The sequence below is a fragment of the Oncorhynchus kisutch genome, linkage group LG5 (assembly GCF_002021735.2).
Source record: "Oncorhynchus kisutch isolate 150728-3 linkage group LG5, Okis_V2, whole genome shotgun sequence".
Lineage (NCBI taxonomy): Eukaryota > Metazoa > Chordata > Actinopteri > Salmoniformes > Salmonidae > Oncorhynchus > Oncorhynchus kisutch.
In genome coordinates, this window is record NC_034178.2 from 17,413,033 (window position 1) to 17,434,685 (window position 21,653).

The 21,653-nt window shown below is 40.3% G+C and overlaps 1 protein-coding gene across 1 annotated transcript in view; it reads right to left on the reverse strand.

Annotated features, from left to right (window-relative positions):
• LOC109890123 (zinc finger protein 385B-like) overlaps positions 1-21,653 on the reverse strand; it is a 106,104-nt gene that overhangs the window by 20,282 nt on the left and 64,169 nt on the right. Inside the window, exon 3 of the mRNA XM_031824606.1 lies at positions 6,230-6,340. Coding sequence (XP_031680466.1) covers positions 6,230-6,340 — 111 coding nt within the window. The remainder of the gene's footprint in view (positions 1-6,229; positions 6,341-21,653) is intronic.

A 21,653-nucleotide genomic window follows, 5' to 3' on the forward strand; every position in this document is an offset into this window, starting at 1 on the left:
TTGTGTTTCCTCCATTAGCTGTCTACTTTAACAGGTCGATGGTCTCTGTCCCTTCATGCATTCTTACTGAAACAAAGTCGTGTTCATTAGGCACCAAACTGAAGAAAACAGCCTGAAATAGGGAGGGACTACTTAGACTCGTCCAATAAGAAAAGCTCATTTTTGTTTTCCATTGTGTGTCCTAATGTAAATGACCCTAATCACCTGTCAGTCCACCTCAGAAATATGACAATACAGTGCATTCGGAAAGTATTCAGACCCCTTGACTTTTTCCACATTTTGATACGTTACAGCCTTATTCTAAAACGGATTAAATAAAACAATTTCCTCATCAATCTACACACACTACCCCATAATGACAAAGTGAAAACAGTTTTAATTTATTTAAAAAAATGTATTAAATGTAAAAAACAGATACCTTATATACGTAAGTATTCAGACCCTTTGCTTTGGAATCAAAATTGGGCTCAGGTGCATCCTGTCTATATAATGTCCACAGCTGACAGTGCATTTAAGAGCAATGAGGTCGAAGGAATTGTCTTTGGAGCGCTGAGACAGGATTGTGTCGAGGCACAGATCTGGGGAAGGGTACTGAAAAATGTCTGCAGTATTTAAAGTCCCCAAGAACACATTGGCCTCCATTATTCTTAAATGGAAGAAGTTTGGAACCACAAAGACTCTTCCTAGAGCCGTTCGCCCGGCCAAACTGAGCAATTGGGTGAGAAGGGTCTTGGTCAGGGAGGTGACTAAGAACCCGATGGTCCCTCTGACAGAGCTCTAAAGTTCCTCTGTGGAGATGGTAGAACCTTCCAGAAGGACAACCATCTCTGCAGCACTCCACCAATCAGGCCTTTATGGTAGAGTGGCCAGACGGAAGCCACTCCTCAGTAAAAGGAACATGACAGCCCCCTTGGAGTTTGCCAAAAGGCATCTAAAGACTCTCGGATCATGAGAAACAAGATTCTCTGGTTTGATTAAATCATGATTGAACTCTTTGGCCTGAATGTCATGTCTGGAGGAAACCTAGCACCATCCCTACGGTGAAGCATGGTGGCAGCATCCAGCTGTGGTGATGTTTTTCAGTGGCAGTTTCTGGGAGACTAATCAGGATTGAGGGAAAGATGAACGGAGCAAAGTACAGAGAGATCCTTGATGAAAACCAGCTCTAGAGCGCTCAGGACCTCAGACTGGGGTGAAGGTTCCCTTTCCAACAGGACAATGACCCTTCGAGGACAAGTATCTGAATGTCCTTGAGTGGCTCAGCCAGATCCCAAACTTGAACCCGATCAAACATCTCTGGAGAGACCTGAACATAGCTGTGCAGCGACGCTCCCCATCCAACCTGACAGAGCTTAAGAGGATTTGCAGAGAAGAATGGGAGAAAATCCTCAAATACAGGTGTGCCAAGCTTGTAGCTTCATACCCAAGAAAACCTGAGGCTGTATTTACTGCCAAAGGTGTTTCAACACTGTTATTGAGTAAAAGGTCAGAATAATTATATAAATGTGATATTTCAATATTTATTTTGTATAAATTTGCTAAATATCTCAAAACCTGTTTTTGCTTTGTCATTATGGGGTAGTGTGTGTAGATTGATGGAGGAAAAAAAAACAATTTAATCAATTTTAGAATAAGGCTGTAATGTAACAAAATGTAGAAAAAGTCAAAGGGTCTGAATACTTTCCGAATGCACTGTACCTCTGTTTTTCTACCTGCCTCCCAGAGGCCACCACACAGCCTGTGGGGTTTGAATCGACTGACAAGTGGGGCGAGGGAATATTAAATTGCATGGTTTTGCATGGAGAGAGATGAAGGGCAATATAAAATTGACAAAGCCATTGATTATAGACTTCATACAGAAACTGACAAGGTCCATTCAGAGTGACACTGAGAGCCTTCAATCCTTAAAAAATGGTATTAGTTGGTTATATATTTCCAGCCTCTGACTTTCTATATATATATTTTTTATTCTCTTTGATCAATAATGCAGGGCAAATGCATGCCGGTTTGGCCAAATGATAATCATGATGTTTTGGATATTCTTTAAAATCTGTAGAAAGGCCCTTGGAGGGAAGGGTGTTTGGCATACATTTGAAATCTGTATCCAAAATAATTTGAGAAATAATTAATTAAAGTTAGAAACATTTTGGCCTTACTCAGGACGCCATCTGTAATATGAGTGTGAGTATTGGAAAGGGTCAAATTGAAATGTTTCTACAAGAAGTAATATATATGAGAAGCATATGCATAACCATGGTAGCAATTGAAAGGGATCACTTTGGAGATTATGGAGAAATTATTAAACCAAAAGGTAAGGACACAACAGTTCACCTGACACAAGACTGAATCCAAACACTGTTGGGTGAGGGTCATAAAACCAACTCCCCCCCCCCCATCGGTTTATGACCCCTCCATAAATACCAAAACTCTCACTCTCTCCATTCTATAGGATGGACTTTTGAAAATCCTTTGTTACCACAGAGAGAGACTTTGCAATACAGTAACATAAAAAGGTTGTGGAATGGAGTAATATTTCTGTAATCCAACCAGTTGAAAGTGTCCGTTGGTACTTAAAGAATATGATGTCAGATCAGTTGTTGTTTGGGACATAATATCTGATGATAGGACAACATAAATTATATCTTGGAAAGTCTACACATTCTAGTTCAGATTCACATTCAGATGCACATGGTTGTGAATGTTGTGCAATTGAAATGTTTAAATATGAAACTAATTTTGAAAAGATTAAATGTAATTTTAGCCTTCCAAATGAGAGAATTGTTTTCAGAAGTAATTTTATGCTGACTCAGTGGCCCCACCCAAGTTGAAGAGACATTGGTTGGAGAGGGATGACCGAATTCACATCAGACTAAGCAAACCCCAGCACGAGCTGTGGTTGTGAATGGTTAAGACCCTACAAACGATAAGACTAGAAAACCATTCCACGTGGAGTATTGGCTACACAGCTGGAAATGGTTAAACTGTGAGACTATCGATTCACTACAGAATAAGTGAGAAATTCTAGACGGCACAAATTACTAGACTGCAGCTTGAAATTACGTAAACCTAGGACCAGAATACCGATAACCGTCGAAGCATCTATTCCATGAGAACATCTGAAGTATCCATTTTAACTGCCTACAACCACAAAATACTTTGTGACTTCAATTAAAGTTAACCAGAGACTCTGATAAACCCTACAGGACTATCGAGGATTCCAACAGAGAAAACAACAACGATATATGGGCGTAAATATAAATTGCAATTTATTTTTGAATGAGCGGCCGTTCATGGGCAAAGGATTAGCATTTCAATTAATATAATTATAGACTGTGTGTAGTGAATCCATGTTGTAATTCCCGCTCTTTCTCAGTCCACACCCCCTTCCCTTTGTCTACCAAGCCGTTATATCGACATAGCTCACTAGTGACTTTCTATCATTGTTAGTAACCAATATCTACTGTTTGTTTTTGATGTATTTCTGTGATTATTTAGTTAGTTAGTAAATACATAATTAAACCAATTTGTATGTTGCTGATTCATTATTGAAACTAGGGTTTGTGCAGATAAAGAATTTTATGATGATCAGATGAGACTGATAGAAGGTAACAATTAGTAATCATTAATGGAAGACTGTAATTAGAGTTATATTCGGGAAATGATAACTCTGTAACTCTAAATATTTTCCCGTGGTGCCCCGACTTCCTACTTAATTAATGTTTACGGGATTAGTTTAATCACGTAATAATTAAACCTAGAGAACTGATTTGATTTAAATATGTCTTCACATTTAATGATAGTCCAGACATCACACATTACACTGTTGGTTTAATGTGCATTTTACATTTACTGTACTTTTCACAGCATTTGTCAATAGCGAAATCTGAAAATACTCTGGATACATTCAGTAATATAATAAGAATTCATGGAAATCTAGAGTAGGTGCAACATAAGACAAAAAATGACAAGGGTTTGAATTAGAGGTCTCACTGGTGTCTCCAAGTGGCCACACAACTCTCCAAAGTGTGCATAGTTCTTAAGTAATTTAATTAATATGTGATTTTTTTGCTCGTCTAGCTGTGCCATTGAGGAACTGAAGCAAGCATTCTTGTAGTTTTTTGTTTGGAACACAGCCTGCATCCCCACCATCACACAATTACTGTTGTTTACGCAATCCAAAAACAGCCCACTATAAATCGCAATCTGGGTCAGGTGGGCAACATTTGAAAGCTTATTCTATTGCTGACATGACTAGCTATAAAATACGATCTTACAGTGATAGCCTTTCACAAGGCACTTCAGAGATAACACGTTTGGTGCCCACAGAATGGAGTCATGAGTGCATTCAAGTGAGTGTTCCAAAATACGACAAACATAGGCTCATTCTGTTCAGAACAACACAGGAAAAATGCCATGTCATCCTTGTAACTGTGCATCAAACATAGTGATCATAAACATTGATACTGTAAATTACATGAATTTTATAATACGGAAATGTGAAGTGCACATTCCCCTCACTCAGACAACAAAATATTTGCCAAAGTAGCCCAATTTGCTATGAGGATGGGGGCATCTTCTTGTTGCACTTGCTGCTCAAGTTTAGAACAGCCGTCAGTTGAATAGTATACAGAGCTGTAAAGTGGAGACCCTGGGCTCCGACATCATGTACTGTATAGAATGTTACAGCCACTACGTTCCAATTTAGGCACTTATCAGTGACCAAATCTACCATTTGCAGCATTTACTGTGAATTTGGTCTCTGCGAACACGGGAACATTGCCTTTAAAATGTACATTGCGGATTGAATCCCGGACCTTTCTATGAATTTAATTTGGGGAAGACGTAAAACATCATAATTATATTTTGGGTAGTCTGGCGTGGAATGCCTCTGCAATGTTGTTGATATTGAATCAGCTATGCTCTCAATCACACAGTAACCATGGCACATAGTAACCAACTTTTTTCATAAAGCGTTTCAGAGTAAGAGTGCTAATCTAGAATCAGGTCCCCCCATGTCCATGTAATCTAATTCATCATGATTGAAAATACAAAACTGATCCTAGATCAGCACTCTTGCTCCGAAACACTGACGAGGTCAGGAATAAGAATTCAGCACTACAGTTCAGTAGAAACGGAAGATTCTTGGATAATCATTGAAATGCACTGACAAGAAAGAACCTCCCCTAATACCCTCCCTTGAAACTTCCATTATGTACCAAAGGAGTTGGTAAGGAAACTTAAAAGTCAATGATCCAAGTCCTGTTTCGCCCATAGTGCTGTGGTTTGTTTGATATTATGACCATGATGAGTGGAGGACAGTGGAACCCTCCTCTTCCACAGTAGGGCTTATTTCACAAGATCTCGCTCTTTTTTCCTCCTCTCTCTGTCACTGTCTCTCTCTCTGACTGCATCTATTTGATGAGCCTTTCAGAGTCAACTTCTACCTAATTACACAGGGCAGAGAATGGCAACTCCACAATACTTAAACACTGCAACACTTAAGCTCTCTTGAACGCTGCCTGTCTACAACAGTCTCAAACACCCTCAGTCATTTCACATGTCTGGCGAGAGTATGAGAGAGGAAAACACTTGGACCGAGGACAATAGAGCCCAGCTGCTGTCAATTGAAGAGGCATTAAACAGGAGACACACACCCCACTGTTTTTAGCTCCCGAGTGGCACAGCAGTCTAAGGCACTGCATCTCCGTGCTAGAGGCATCACTACAGACCCTGGTTCGATACCGGACTGTATCACAACCGGTCATGATCGGGAGTCCCATAGGGCGGTGCACAATTGGCCCAGCGTCGTCCAGGTTAGGGAAGGGTTTGGCTTGGGTAGGCCGTCATTGTAAATAAGATTTTGTTCTTAACTGACTTGCCTCGTTAAATAAAAGTTAAATAAAGAACACATTTAAAAAATTCCCCTTCTGCATGATCCATAACATCCTATATAGTTGATTGACTGTCAGAGAACTTACTGACAACTTACATTTGTCCTAATATGGATGCCAGCAAATAGATGTCTTGATATCATTAATTGTATTAATCATACATTATCGTACTCCCTGAACCTTTAGAGTAGACTGTCTGGGGAACACACACTTCACACCACTTAATATAGCTACCTGAAGACAAATGACAATGCACAAAGCTGTTCATGAGAGAAAGAGAGAGAGGGAGAGAGAGAGAGAGAGAGAGAGAGAGAGAGAAGGGATTCCCATGTACTCACATCTGAGTTAAAGCGCAGTTGGCAGATGTTGCAGGAAATAACTTGCTTTCTCTTCGGCGCGATGGAGACTCCAAATGTGTGATTAATTACGGCCTTCTGCACAGGGTCCATCTGGAAAACAAGCAGAGCACATAGAGACCAGATAAAAAATAAAGGGGGAGAAAGAGAAAAGGAGAGAGAGTATGTGTGTGTGAGAGCAGGGGCGCAACTTTGACTGGCAACGGGTGGGAAATGCCCCCCCCCCCCCCAATTACCCCCAGTAATCAGTGTATACATGCTACTCTTTAGTTGACTTATGTAACTGGCAAGGTAACTGCTGGTAACTACTGCTGAGCTAGTATTGTAACTGACATGTAACGTTATCTAATGTTTCATCCCCTTTCGACTGAGGTGAATGAATAAATTACAGTAGCCACCACAGCCAGATCAGCCCTAGCCTGTAGTTATCTGTCAGATAGTAGTGTCATGACGTTGGAATGACCACCTCATATCGTTATCTAACAGCAGTTGTTTGTATGGAAAAGTTTTGTAGCCTTTGTGTTGTCATGTTTCAGAAGTAAATGCACCTGGCAAGCTTTCGCCAGTTGATGTACCATCATTTTTGCCTCAATCAAACTAGACCTGAATCAAACGATGAAACCATCAGCCATACAATCGAAGATTGATATTCGGATGCTTTTTCAGTGCAATGCGAGTTATATTAGTCAGTATGTCAATGTAACGTTATTGATCTGTCAGTTTCCCAAGCTAATTCCCTACTGTTCACACTGACACAGTAAAAAACAGCTCTAACATTACAGGCTTCACTGTCATGGTGCACAGTAGTGATCTGCGCTGGACCGATTTCTTCATCCTGCTCCCGCCCGCATCTGTTGGCTTTCTGTCGGACTCCCACTCCCTACTGCAAGAACTGGTCTCAAACCCAACCGCAGTCCCGCAATGTTATTTTAGGCGTATGTGACTTAGCTCACTTGCCTGCCATGTTCCCAGGGATTAGGCAATATAGGCAATATCAAATGTGCAAAAATAACTTCTGAAATAAGTTAAAATACCAGAGATTCTGACATGGCCCTTACATTGTATTACTGGGCTATATCAGCCAATATGTGTAGATGTAGTTTGAAGAGAGCAGAATTGGAGACACTTGCATTTTCTCTTGCGCTATTTTCATAGCCTATCCTTTAGGAGTGGGAAGATTTTCAGACGGTGAAATATGTGTGATCAATATTTAGGCCTATTACTATTCAATGTAGTAAACTATAGCCTAATCATGGGCCTATTTAGGATAACTGCCCTGTGCTTCTCTGCCCATGTATACACAGGATATAGCCACCGAGGTAAAGAGTGTTTCAGGTTGGATATTTGACTGATATTTGTCTGTAGCTTTCCTTATGGCCACCAACAGCAGTTAGGGACCGTCAACATAGTGACAAATCAAAATGTTCTAATTTCAATAGCTCTTTAACCATTACTCCTAAAACTTTCAAAACTGGTTGTAGCTAACCCGATGGCATAGACACTTTTGTTTTGTCGATTTACATCTCGCACAATTTTTTATTATTTATTTACATTTTTGAATTTCAAAGGTTTGAAATTCATTTTTGAATTTCAAAGGTCATATGACCTATTGAATCGAAACAAGGTTCAGAATGTTCACTCAGTGGACACCTTTAGTTTGTCCATTTTCATCTCACACATTTTACATGAATTTTTCTAAATTTAAAATTTCAATAGTAATAGTTTAATAGTACTAAAGGGTGTGCAATGTGTAGGACCACTGAGTTGACATTCTGAACCGTGTTTGAAGTCAGTAGGTCACATGACCAAGGAGCTATTGAAATTAGAATATTTGAAAAATGTATGTAAAAAACATGTGAGATGAAAATGGACAAACCAAAGGGTGTGCAATATAGAAGGGTAGTCAGTGGATATTCTGAACCTTGTTTGGGTCAAGTAGGTCACATGAGCAAGGACCTATTGAATGTTTTAAAAAATGTAATGTAAAAAAGTTTGTTTACACTCCCTAACTAATTCAACTAGGAATACAAAATGCTGCTCACATTTCTATGTTTATTAGCTTTGGAAAGCGAATTAATGTCCAAATGGTGAAAATAATTTCCCCAACATCATGACATTTATTTGAAGTCTGTGGCTCAAGTGGTTTGAAAGCTATTGAGGTTTGAAAGCGGGAATACCCATCGAATATCCAACTTAAAACTATTTTTACCTCGGTCTATAGCCTACTCTATTTAATTGGGACCAAACGCGCACCTGATCTCGTAAGTATGGCTACTGAACTGGAAGCAGCGAGAATTATGACAGCGACACCTGTGACGTTTCGCATAATACTATATGATATAGCCTACCTTTTAGGAGTACGATTTGCAGGCAGAGACAAATATTAGGGTAATCCATACTTATTGAAAATGAAAAGGCGCAACACTCCGCTCACCATAGAAGCCCAATTTATGTGCGCGTTGTGCCTTTTCCTTTTCAATGATGATTACATTTTTTGAATTTCACTTTGACTCACGTTGGGTGAGCGCCCTCCGCTTCTTTTCATTATCAATATGTATTTACAGACACTAGTAAAGTACAGTCTAATCATATTTAAGTTAATTTCCAATTCAGGTTTAACTACAACGTAGTTGAGACCACACATTCTAGGCGCACTTGAGCTCTCACGCCCAACTAGGAGAGGCAGGCTACTGAAAGTGAAGCTGGGCATTCTGAGTGTGTGAATAGTGCGAAAAATACGTGATTTTAATACAATAGCTAGGCAAAAGCAAACAAAGCAGAAAAAGGACCGTTTCAAAAAATAATCTGCTGGACAACAAAACTATTTTCATTTTTGTCTGTCTGACTGCCCGCACCTGCCTGCAGCATGAAAAATGCTGCCCGCCCCGCAATGATCTCTGTGGGGACTCGCAGGTCCCGCAGGCATCCCTTGGGAATGCAGCCCTTTAGTGCAGTCAGTACCCAACACTATGCCCATCATGTCTTAGCAGGATCAGATAGTGACAGAGTCCCAGCAGGGTCAGACAGCCAGGGAAGACCAGTCTACTGAGCTCAGGTGAATTTTGCAGTATATGTTGTGAATGATACAAAGTTCCATATCGAATTGATGGGTAGACCTACAGTTTAAGCAGTTTACGTTTAAACTGCAGTAATCTCTGGCATAAATTACTGCAGTTAAAACCATCCATTGAATGTACTATATGCCAGTGAAACTGAATATCATGCACTCAGGAATTGTATTATTCTGCTGGAGGTTTAAAGCACAAAAGGGACATATTTGCATATGTTGTGGTCTTGTGAAGGCTGACTGAATTCTGGCAAAGAGTATGTTCATTTATTTCAACATGTTTACAGATTCTCCCTTTTTTTGTTTGCTTGGAAATGTTGAATCTAGAGACTAATCAGAAGTATAAATATATATAAATATATACAGATGAAGTCGGAAGTTCACATACACTTAGGTTGGAATCATTAACACTCATTTTTCAACCACTCCACAAATTTCTTGTTAATGAACTATAGTTTTGGCAAGTCAGTAAGGACATATACTTTGTGCATGACAAGTAATTTTTCCAACAATTGTTTACAGACAGATTATTTCACTTATAATTCACTGCATCACAATTCCAGTGGGTCAGAAGTTTACATACACTGAGTTGACTGTGCCTACAGCTTGGAAAAATCTATAACATTATGTAATGGCTTTAGAAGCTTCTGATAGGCTAATTGACATCATTGGAGTCAAATGGAGGTGTAACAGTGGATGTATTTCAAGGCCTAACTTCAAACTCAGTGGCTCTTTAATTGACATCATGGGAAAATCAATAGAAATCAGCCAAGACCTCAGAAAAAAAATTGTAGACCTCCACAAGTCTGGTTCATCCTTGGGAGCAATTTCCAAATGCCTGAAGGTACCACGTTCATCTGTACAAACAATAGTATGCAGGTAAAAGCCGTCATACCGCTCAGGAAGTAGATGCATTCTGTCTCCTAGATTGGAACGTACTTTGGTGCGAAAAGTACAAATCAATCCCAGAACAACAGCAAAGGACCTTGTGAAGATGCTGGAGGAAACAGGTACAAAAGTATCTATATCCACAGTAAAACAAGTCCTATATTCACATAACCTGAAAGGCCACTCAGCAAGGAAGAAGCCACTGCTCCAAAACTGCCTTAAAATAGCCAGATTACGGTTTGCAACTGCACAAGGGGACATTTTTGGAGAAATGTACTCTGGTCTGGTGAAACAAAAATAGAACTGTTTGGCCCTAATGACCATCATTATGTTTGGAGGAAAAGGTGGGAGGCTTGCAAGCCGAAGAACCCCATCCCAACCGTGAAGCTTGAGGGTGGCAGCATCATGTTGTCGGGGTGCTTTGCTGCAGGAGAGACTGGTGCACTTCACAAAATAGATGGCATCATGAGGTGGGAAAAATATGTGGATATATTGAAGCAACATCTCAAGAAATCAGTCAGGAAGTTAAAGCCTGTTTGCAAAAGGGTCTTCCAAATGGATATTGACCCCATTTATCCAAAGTTGTGGAAAAATGGCCTGAGGACAACAAAGTCAAGGTATAAGAGTGGCCATCACAAAGCCCTGAACTCAATCCCATAGAAACTTTGTGGGCAGAACTGAAAAAGCGTGTGCAAGCAAGGAGGCCTACAAACCTGCCTCAGTTACACCAGCTGTCAGGAGGAATGGGCCAAAATTCACCCAACTTATTTTGGTAAGCTTTTGTAAACTTCGGACCCACTGGGAATGTGATAAAAGAAATAAAAGCTGAAATAAATAATTCCCTCTACTATTATTCTGACATTTCACATTCTTAAAATAAAGTGGTGATCCTAACTGAACTAAGACAGGGAATTTGTGCTAGGATTCAATGTCAGGAATTGTGAAAAACTGAGTTTAAATATATTTGGCTCAGGTGTATGTAAACATCCAACTTCAAATGTATACAGTACCAGTCAAATGATTGGACACACCTACTCATTCAAGGGTTTATCTTTATTTTTATTGTATTTTCTACATTGTAGAATAATAGTGAAGACATCAAAACTATGAAATAATACATATGGAAACATGTAATAACCAAAAAAGTTTGAAACAAATCAAAATATACTTATATATTTGAGAGTCTTGGCACACTCTTGTCACGCCCTGGTCTATGTATTTTGTGTTTTCTATATTTATTTGGCCAGGCCAGGGTGTGACATGGGTTTATTTTGTGTTGTGTTTATGTATGTTTTTTTTCTCGTAGGTTTGGGATTGTGGCTTAGTGGGGTGCTCTAGCAAAGTCTATGGTTGCCTGAGGCGGTTCTCAATCAGAGGCAGGTGATTCTCGTTGTCTCTGATTGGGAACCATATTTAGGCAGCCATATTCTTTGAGTGTTTCGTGGGTGATTGTTCCTGTCTCAGTGTTTGTATTCACCAGATAGGCTGTATAGGTTTTCACGTTCCGTTTATTGTTTTGTATTGTTAGTGTTTATTCTTCATTAAACATGTATCGAATTAACCACGCTGCATTTTGGTCCGACTCTCCTTCAACGGAAGAAAGCCGTAACAACTCTTGTCATTCTCTCAACCAGCTTCATGAGCTAGTCATCTGGAATGCATTTCAATTAACAGGTGTGCCATGTTAAAAGTTCATTTGTGGAATTTCTTTCCTTCTTTATGCGTTTGAGCCAATCAGTTGTGTTGTGACAAGGTATGGTTGGTATACATAAGATAGCACTGTTTGGTAAACGGCCAAGTTCATATTATGGCAAGAACAGCACAAATAAGCAAAGATAATCAACAGTCCATCATTACTTTAAGACATAAAGGTCAGTGAACTGGGAACATTTCAAGAGCTTTGAAAGTTTCTTTAAGTGCAGTCACAAAAACCATCAAGCCCTATGATGAAACTGGCTCTCAATGAGGACCGCCACAGGAATGGAAGACCCAGAGTTACCTCTGCTGCAGAGGATAAGTTCATTAGATTTACCAGCCTCAGAAATTGCAGCCCTAATAAATGCTTCACTGAGTTCAAGTAACAGACACCTTTTAACATCAAATGTTCAGAGGAGACTGCGTGAATCAGGCGATCATGGTCAAAATCATGGAACAAAATCACTACTAAATGACATCAATAAGAAGAAGAGACTTGCTTGGGCGAAGAAACACAAGCAATGGACATTAGACCAGTGGAAATCTGTCCTTTGATCTGATGAGTCCAAATTTGACATTTTTGGTTTTAACCACCGTGTCTTTGTGATATGCAGAGTAGGTGAACAGATGATCTCTGCATATGTGGTTCCCACCGTGAAGCATGGAGAAGGAGGTGTGATGGTGGTTTGCTGGTGACACTGTCAGTGATTTATTTAGAATTCCAAGCACACTTAACCAGCAAGGCTACCAAAACATTCTGCAGCGATACGCTATCCCAAATGGTTTGCGCTTAGTCATTTGTTTTTTAACAGGACAATGACCCAACACACCTCCAGGCGGTGTTAGGGCTATTTGGCCAAGAAGGAGAGTGATGGAGTGCTTCATCAGATGACCTGCCCTCCACAATCACCCGACCTCAACCTAATTGAGATGGTTTGGGATGAGTTGGACCGCAGAGAGAAAGAAAAGCAGCTTATGTGAGAACTCCTTCAAGACTGTTGAAAAGCATTCCAGGTGAAGCTGGTTGAGAGAATGCCAAGAGTGTACAAAGCTGTCACCAAGGCAGCTCTTGGCTACTTTGAAGAATCTACAATCTAAAATATATGTTTTATTTGTTTAACACTTTTTTTTTTGTTGCTGTCACCCAAAAGTAATTGCTGCACAGCTGTTCCATGGCCAGGTGTGTGTTCATTAGTGCATTTACAAGTAAGCAGATGAAAGGTCTGGAGTTGATTTCAAGTGTGCCATTTGCATTTGGAATCTGTTGCTGTTAACCCTCAATAAGTCCGATGTGAAGTGAAGCAGTCTGCCAGTGAAGCAAGCCATTGTTAGGCTGAAAAATTCAAACAAACCCACCAGAGAGATAGCAAAAACAGTAGGTGTGGCTAAATCAACTATTTGGTACATTCTTAAGAAAGAACGCAATGGTGAGCTCAGCAATTCCAAAAGGCCCGAAAGACCTCAGAAAACAATGGTGGTGGATGATAGAATAAACCCTTCCAACAGTTGACCAGATTAAGAACACCCTCCAGGAGGTAGGCATATCTGTATCAAAGTCAACAATAAAGAGAAGACTTCACCAGAGAAAATGGGTTAAAGACAAGACATGTGAATTTGGTGTCCGAAGTCCATTCATTTAACATAAAAATATAAATACGTATAAATATAATATTAAATCACTCAACTCTTACCCTTCTTTTGACCCAGAAATATTTGTTTTGCAAACTATTAAATTAAGGGAGTTATTGAGGTCTAAAGTGTCAAAATGTCCTTTAGTGTAACTGTCCGGGTTAAAATTAGAATGACAAATGTGTTTTTAAAATGTAGAAATTAATCCTAAAAAAATAAATGAACACCCATGGCATTATTGTATTACAGTATCTACATACAGTATCTAAAAAATATTTAAAAACTTGAATAAATATGTCCGGACTTTTGTGCTTTATCAATGTCATTCAGTATAACAAAGGAAAAAAGCAATTTTAAAGCATATCACATGATGGTGATCATGTGACAGTGTGTGACATCACAAAGAAGACCCATTGAAGACGCTCTATGAATGTGATGAGGCGAGTAAATCTCTCTGAAATATTTGATGATTTCACCTTTTCACCGTCTAGTAACCTTTGTAACAACAACACAGAAAACATACTTTTTATGTTATTATTTTATAAAAAGCTAGATTAAATATGAAAAGTAAGGATAGTCTTTATAGGTCAAGATCATTACTTTATAAGGAACTGCCTGTTAAATATGTTTATGTATGAAATCCGTTCTTCAGTATTAGACTTTGTCCTTCAGCACAACAAAAGTTTAATATAACACAACGTCACCATTATGCTGAATGACAGTAGCTTTGTTTTTCCATGTTTTCACTAGTTTACAACATTTAATCATGCAATTCATATTTACTTGTTGTATGAATACTGAATACTGAATAATATAATTTTAAACTATTTTATGGCATTTTAAGGTATTTCAAGGCACATGATCTTTATACTGTAGATGCCGTTGTCTAGTAAGAAGAAGTGGGAAAGACTAGCCAGAAGAAAAGCAAGGTTTTGTTTTCAGGGTTTCATGCTACTGTCATCAACAGAATAGGATACAATAGGATATAAAGATGGGTGGATAAAACTTAACTTTAAGTTGCACTATTACACTGTAGTAAATGTTGCATTGCACTGCAGGTAAGGTATAACTGATGGATTATATTAGTTAATATAATATTACACACACACACACAATTATGGATAAAAAAATGGATTATGAATTATATTAGTTAATAGCTGCTCACATTTTGGGCACTTTATGAAAAATCAAGACTGTACACGTTTGAATTGAAGGAGTTTGATGGGCATTTTATGTAGCCATTTTGTGTAGGTATCTTGAAATTGCATTTGTGTACCTGCATTAATAGATATTTACCAGTTAGTGTAACAATGCATAATTCTAACTAACTATCATGTAATAATCGTGTAATAATGCAACTCAATGCAACGGAAAGTGTTGCCGTAGGCTCAAATTATAGTAAAGTGATTATTATTAACATTAGTAATGAAATAGTAACAAAACATGTTTGAGAGAGAAAGGGAGATGGAATTGATTTAACTTTTCAACTTTTATTAAGTGTTATCATTGTATAGCCTACTACCAATAGACTATTAATAACATTTAATAGATGCGAATCCTATTCTGTGTCATAACTATGACATTTTCGGAGAAGAAAGAAGGATGTCAATCCTGATCATTCACCAATCCATACAATAATACAATCTGATGTTGCATGCAACAAGCAGCTGAAAGAAATAATTAATTTGCGTGGCCTCAAGTTAAGGAACCAGAGCCGTTTAAAACGAAGGAATTCAAAACTCTGCAACTCTGACTGGGAAAAGTTTACAGAGCTTTATTAGTCCAAATTCCAAGTTATGTTGATGAGTTCCATTTGATGTTCAGACAATGGATTTGGTTAATATTCTGATGTTCAGAATACAGAAATGTTTTGTTTTGATGTTGGTGGAATACTTTTTATGCATTTTCTTTCAAATGCCTGATATGATTTGAGAAAGATATCCACTGTTTCGTGATGATTTTAAGCAAAACTACAGTTTTTTGCACAATGTTAAATTAATGCTTTGTTTGAAATGTTCAATGCTGATTTAATCCTACGTGAATGAAATTGTACCTCATGTGCCAGTAAAAACTGTTTGTTGCATAGTAAAACCCATGTTTTTTATGTGTGTGGCATATGGGTCATTTCTCTCTCTAGTATGGAAGTGACCCGCTAGCCTGCACATTTTATTACATCTTATCCTGTTTTTTTACATAGTTTTATAACAACTAAATAATTGCTAAAAGAAAAATACTATTGCTGCTATTAATAATAGTTCATAGGATCATTATTGTTATTGCTGAAGGAATCACATTTAATCAATATTTGTGGGCCATAGTGATATGTGTCATTCAGGGTAACAAAATATTGTCATACAGTATAACATCAGTATTTTATATTAAAGTACAATAACTTTGTTTTGTTGACTCAGAGAGACAAAAACAAATCTCAAAGGATGAGGTGAAAGAAATGTTCATAGATATTTTCATTTTTTCAGTGTAAGGCTTTTGTAAAAAACCTTCAACAAATTTTGAGTTGTACACGTGATACATCAAATATGTGGTATTCAAAATAAAATGTCATTTTTTCTACGTAGTTATATTTCTGCCACTCTAGGCATGTGTATATAACCTTGTGATTATGAAAAAATGGGCATAAAATGAATTTGAAAAAAAACAACAGTTTTACTAGGGTACATTCATAAGAATCCCAATAAAAATGAATTATTGGCTTTATTCTTGAATATAACTAAAATAAAGGCATAGGTGACACTCCAATGAACATAAAAAAATCCTTGAAATGGCTTTTGTAATTGCTGTTGTATTTTTTTGCTACTTTGAAAACCTTATACGTCTTTGACCCAAATACAAAGGGTTTACCAAAGATGTAAACCATTGGTAAGCCTCAAAAACTGGAAGACCAGATTAGAGAGTTTCTGAGAGTTTCTGTTTTGGAACAGAAATTATGGACAGATGAGACAAAGATCAACTTGTACCAGAATTATGGTAAGAGAAGAGTATGGAGAAGGGAAGGAACTGCTCATGATCCGAAAAATACCACCTCATCTGTGAAGCATGGTGGAGGTAGTGTTATGGCGTGGGCATGTATGGCTGCCAATGATTCTGGTTCCTTCGTATTTATTGATAATGTGACTGCTGACAAAAGCGGCAGGATGAAATCTGACTTGTTAGGGCTATATATTATCTGCTCAGATTCAGCCAAATGCTTAAAATCTCATTTGACGGTGCTTCACAGTGCAGATGGACAATGACCGAAGCATACTGCGAAAGCAACCCAATACTTTTTTAAGGCAAAGAAGTGGAATGTTCTGCAATGGCCAAGTCAATCACCTGACCTGAATCCAATTGATCATAAATTTCACTTGCTGAAGGCAAACCGCCCCAAGAACAAGCAGGAATTGAAGACAGCTGCAGTAAAGGCCTGGCAGAGTATCACCAGAGAAGAAACCCAGCTGTCTACGTCTATAGATTCCAGACTTCAGGCAGTCATTGCCTGCAAAGGATTTGCAACCAAGCATTAAAATTCACAATTTAATTTATGATAATGTTAAAGCTGATCTTCCCCCTCCCCACTTCTAAAACCAAAGTTGCACCGCTGTGTGATAGAAATGGGACAAAGAGAGAAAGGGGAGGGAAAGAGCATGGAGAGAAAGACATAGATTAAGAGAGAGAGAGAGAGAGAGAGAGAGAGAGAGAGAGAGGGAGAGGGAGAGGGAGAGGGAGAGAGAGACAGCAAGAGAGCGAGAGAGTTTGGGTGAAAAAGGATGATGTACACAGATGTGTATACAGGAAAACAGGGGATATCAAGTCAAACCAACAGTTTTTGTTTATGTAAGTAAAACCATTAGAACCACTAGAGGGATGAAAGCAAACAGCAGGGAGGCAGAGAGGTGGAAAATCAGCATAGTCATTGATTCTCTGTGTGAATGACAGAGCAGCGATCAATATCAAACGTGTTTACCCACAATGATTATCCTTTAATAGAATAAACATTCAGTTGACAAGAGTATAATCAAAGTCCCAGTATCTCTGTTCCACTGTCTTAGATCTCACCTTCAAAGTAAAGAAACTGAATAGCAAGAAACCATATTGAAGAACAAAAGAAAGTGGGTGTTTGTTATAAACCCATAAAAGCAATGATAGAGTACCACCATAACCCTTTTGGGCATCAAAGACTATGGGTGCATCGAAAATGGCATCCTATTCCCTAGTTAGTGCACCGGGTATATCCAACACATAGCTACCAACACAAATAGCTAGCTAGAACAAAGTGTTAATAAGATAAATTCATTTAAAAAGATTAAAAGCAATACAAATAAGTTAACTTCTTGAAAAAAAAATGTACAATTTCACCACTATTTGACATTCTGTCATAAAGACCACATCTTCAACGCAATGAAAAACATGTTTTCCCATCTCAAAAGGTTAAATAAAAATATAAAGTGCCTATTAAGCACCAAATAAAGTAACAAGAGTTGACGATTTCATGTTGTATCAGCCATAAATGGAAGCTTGTTGTGTTCAACAGGGAGGATCAATTGAAATCAAGCTTCACAAAAAGCTGTCTAGCTAACAGGGTTGATGTGTTATGCTTCGACCCACTTAGTTTTCCACCACTAAAACACCAGAAAATGGCCAAAAAGAGAAAAACCAACCCACCTGCTTTGACACTATGATTTGACTATTAGATGTTCCATGTTTCTTTAGATTTTTAAAAATAAATAGTTTTACCATATTAAAACAGGAGTACGTAACAGGGTTTACCTTAAAATGAGGGACCGGTTATTATTTCTTTCACTAATCACATTAACTAAATAATACCCTTCAGAAATGACCTTGTCAAAGCAACAAAATAACTAGGGATTTATTTACAATGATAGTGAAAACTTGAAGAAATGTTGAGGTTTAGTTTTGTCACGTTCTGACCATCGTTCGTATGTGTTTTCCTTGTTTTAGTGTTGGTCAGGACGTGAGCTGGGTGGGCATTCTATGTTGTGTGTCTGGTTTGTCTATTTCTATGTTTCGGGATTCTGGCATTTGATGGAGCAGTGTGCGGAAGGTTACAGGAGAATGAGGTTGGCGAAGCAAGCACGGCGGCGCGGACGGAAGCCCGAGAGTCAGCCCCAAAAGTTTCTTGGGGTGGGGGGAACAGGGAGAGTGTGGCAGAGTCAGGAGTCAGACCTGAGCCAACTCCCCCTGTTTATCGTAAGGAGCCAAGGAGCAAACCAGAGCCGGTGTTGGAGGTGAGCGAAGCAGAGATGGTGAAGGAGTTAATGGGGAGATTGGAGGAGAGAGATATGAGGGAGTTGCTGTGTTGGTGCATGAGACACGGAATTTGCCCGACAGAGCGTGTCCGGGATTTGATGACACCTGGGTCAGCTCTCCATGCTCATCCTGAGGTGCGTGCTAGTCGGCTGGTGAAGATGGTGCCAGCCTCACGCACCAGGCCTCCTGTGCATCTCCCTAGCCTTGCACGTCCTGTGCCAGCTCAGCGCTACAGTGCGCCTAGCAGTGCTAACCGTGGCGGGCGTGGTACTGGTCAGGCACCGTGCTATGCGGTGGAACGCACGGTGTCCCCAGTACGCGTGCTTAGCCCGGTACGCTACATCTCAGCTCCTCACATCTGCCGGGCTAGACTGAAGATCCAGCCAGGGCGGTTGGTGCCAGCCCTGCTCTCAAGATCTCCAGTATGCCTTCACGGTCCGGTCCATCCAGTGCCACCTCCACACACCAGCCCTCCGGTGGCAGCTCCCCGCACCAGGCTTCCTGTGCGTGTCCTCGGCCCAGTAACACCAGTGCCAGCACCACGCATTAGGCCTACAGTGCGTCCCGCCTGTCCAGCGCTGCCGGAGCCTTCCTCCCCCCCAGCGCAGCCGGTGTCTCCCGCCTGTTCGGCGCTCCCAGAGCTCCCGCCCCTCAGTCCAGAGGCGCAAGAGCCCCTCATTCCAGAGGCGCCAGAGCTCCTTAGTCCAGCGCTGCCAGAGCATTCCTCTCCAGTGTTGCCGGAGCTTCCCGTCTGCCCAGCGCCATCTGAGCTACCCGTCTCTCCAGAGTTGTCGGAGCTTCCCGTCTGCCCAGCGCCGCCAGTGCCGCCAGTCTGCCCAGCGCCGCCAGTCTGCCCAGCGCCGCTAGTCTGCCCAGCGCCGCCAGTGCCGCCAGTCTGCCCAGCGCCGCCAGTCTGCAAGGAGCCGCCAGTGCCGCCAGTCAGCCAGGAGCCGCCAGTGCCGCCAGTCAGCCAGGAGCCGCCAGTCAGCCAGGAGCCGCCAGTGCCGCCAGTCAGCCAGGAGCTGCCAGAGCCGCCAGTCAGCCAGGATCCGCCAGTCAGCCAGGATCCGCCAGAACTGCCAGTCAGCCAGGATCCGCCAGTCTGCCAGGATCCGCCAGTCAGCCAGGATCTGCCAGTCAGCCAGGATCCGCCAGTCAGCCATCAACCTGCCTGAGCTTCCTCTCAGTCATGAGCTTCCTCTCAGTCCCGAGCTTCCTCTCAGTCCCAAGCTTCCTGTCAGTCCCGAGCTTCCTCTCAGTCCCGAGCTTCCCCTCAGTACCGAGCTACCCCTCAGTCCTGAGCTACCTCTCAGTCCTGAGCTACCTCAGTCCGGAACTGCCCCTCAGTCCAGTGGGGCCCGTTGTTAGGTTTCCTAGGCCAAGGTTAGCGGCGAGGGTCGCCACTCAAGGGACGCTAAGGAGGTGGACTAAGACAATTATGGAGTGGGGTCCACGTCCAGCGCCAGAGCCGCCACCGCGGACAGATGCCCACCCAGACCCTCCCCTATAGGTTTAGGTTGTGCGTTCGGAGTCCGCACCTTGGGGGGGGGGGGCCTTCTGTCACGTTCTGACCATCGTTCGTATGTGTTTTCCTTGTTTTAGTGTTGGTCAGGACGTGAGCTGGGTGGGCATTCTATGTTGTGTGTCTGGTTTGTCTATTTCTATGTTTGGCCTGATATGGTTCTCAATCAGAGGCAGGTGTTAGTCATTGTCTCTGATTGGGAACCATATTTAGGTAGCCTGTTTTGTGTTGGGTTTTGTGGGTGATTGTTCCTGTCTCTGTGTTTGCACCAGATAGGACTGTTTAGGTTTTCACTTTTCTTGTTTTGTTTAGTCTGTTCATGTATAGTCGTCTTTATTAAAAACATGAATAACCACCACGCTGCATTTTGGTCCGCCTCTCCTTCAGATGAAGAAAACCGTTACAAGTTTAAAATCTTCATAGAAATGACAGAAGGTACATGGAGGAATATGTGAAAATGCAGTCTTAATGCATGTCTTAATTCAAATTTAAAAAATTGGATTTATAGTAATTCTCCATCTAGTCTATATTAAAGGGCACACTGAATATAACAGGCTTTTCAAATACTATATTATTATTATATTATATTGGTGCACAATTTCTACTTAAAATATCAAAGGGAAGCAAAAAGCACTCATTTGTGCAATGATCCCACTACTTCTGAACCACGCTCAATAAGGCTCAGGGAAAATGCCATTTTGGATCAAAATGAAATAAAATCCAATTTTATTGGTCACATACACATATTTAGCAGATGTTATTGCGGGTGTAGCGAAACGCTTGGGTTCCTAGCTCCAACAGTGCAGTAGTATCTAACTATTCACAACAATATACACAAATCTAAAAATAAAATAATGTAATTAAGGAATATAATAATATCAGGACGAGCAATGTCAGAGTGGGATAGACTAAAATACAGTAGAATAGAATACAGTATATACATATGAAATGAGTAAAGCAGTATGTAAACATTAATAGTGACTAGTGTTCAATATTAACCTCTACGGGATCGGTGTGCGTGTCCCCAACCGTAAGGTAGGCTATTGTGATTAGCATGAAGTTGTAAGTAACAAAAAACATTTCCAAGGACGTAGACATATCTGATATGGGCAGAAAGCTTACATTATTGTTAATCTAACTGCACTGTCCAATTTACAGTCGCTATTACAGTGAAAGAATAACATGCTATTGTTTGAGGAGAGTGCACAATTATGAACTTGAACATGTATTAATAAACAAATTAGGCACATTTGGGCAGTCTTGATACAAAATTTTGAAAAGATACTGCTGCCACCTAGTGCCCAAATCCAAATTGTGCCTGGGCTGGAATAATACATTAT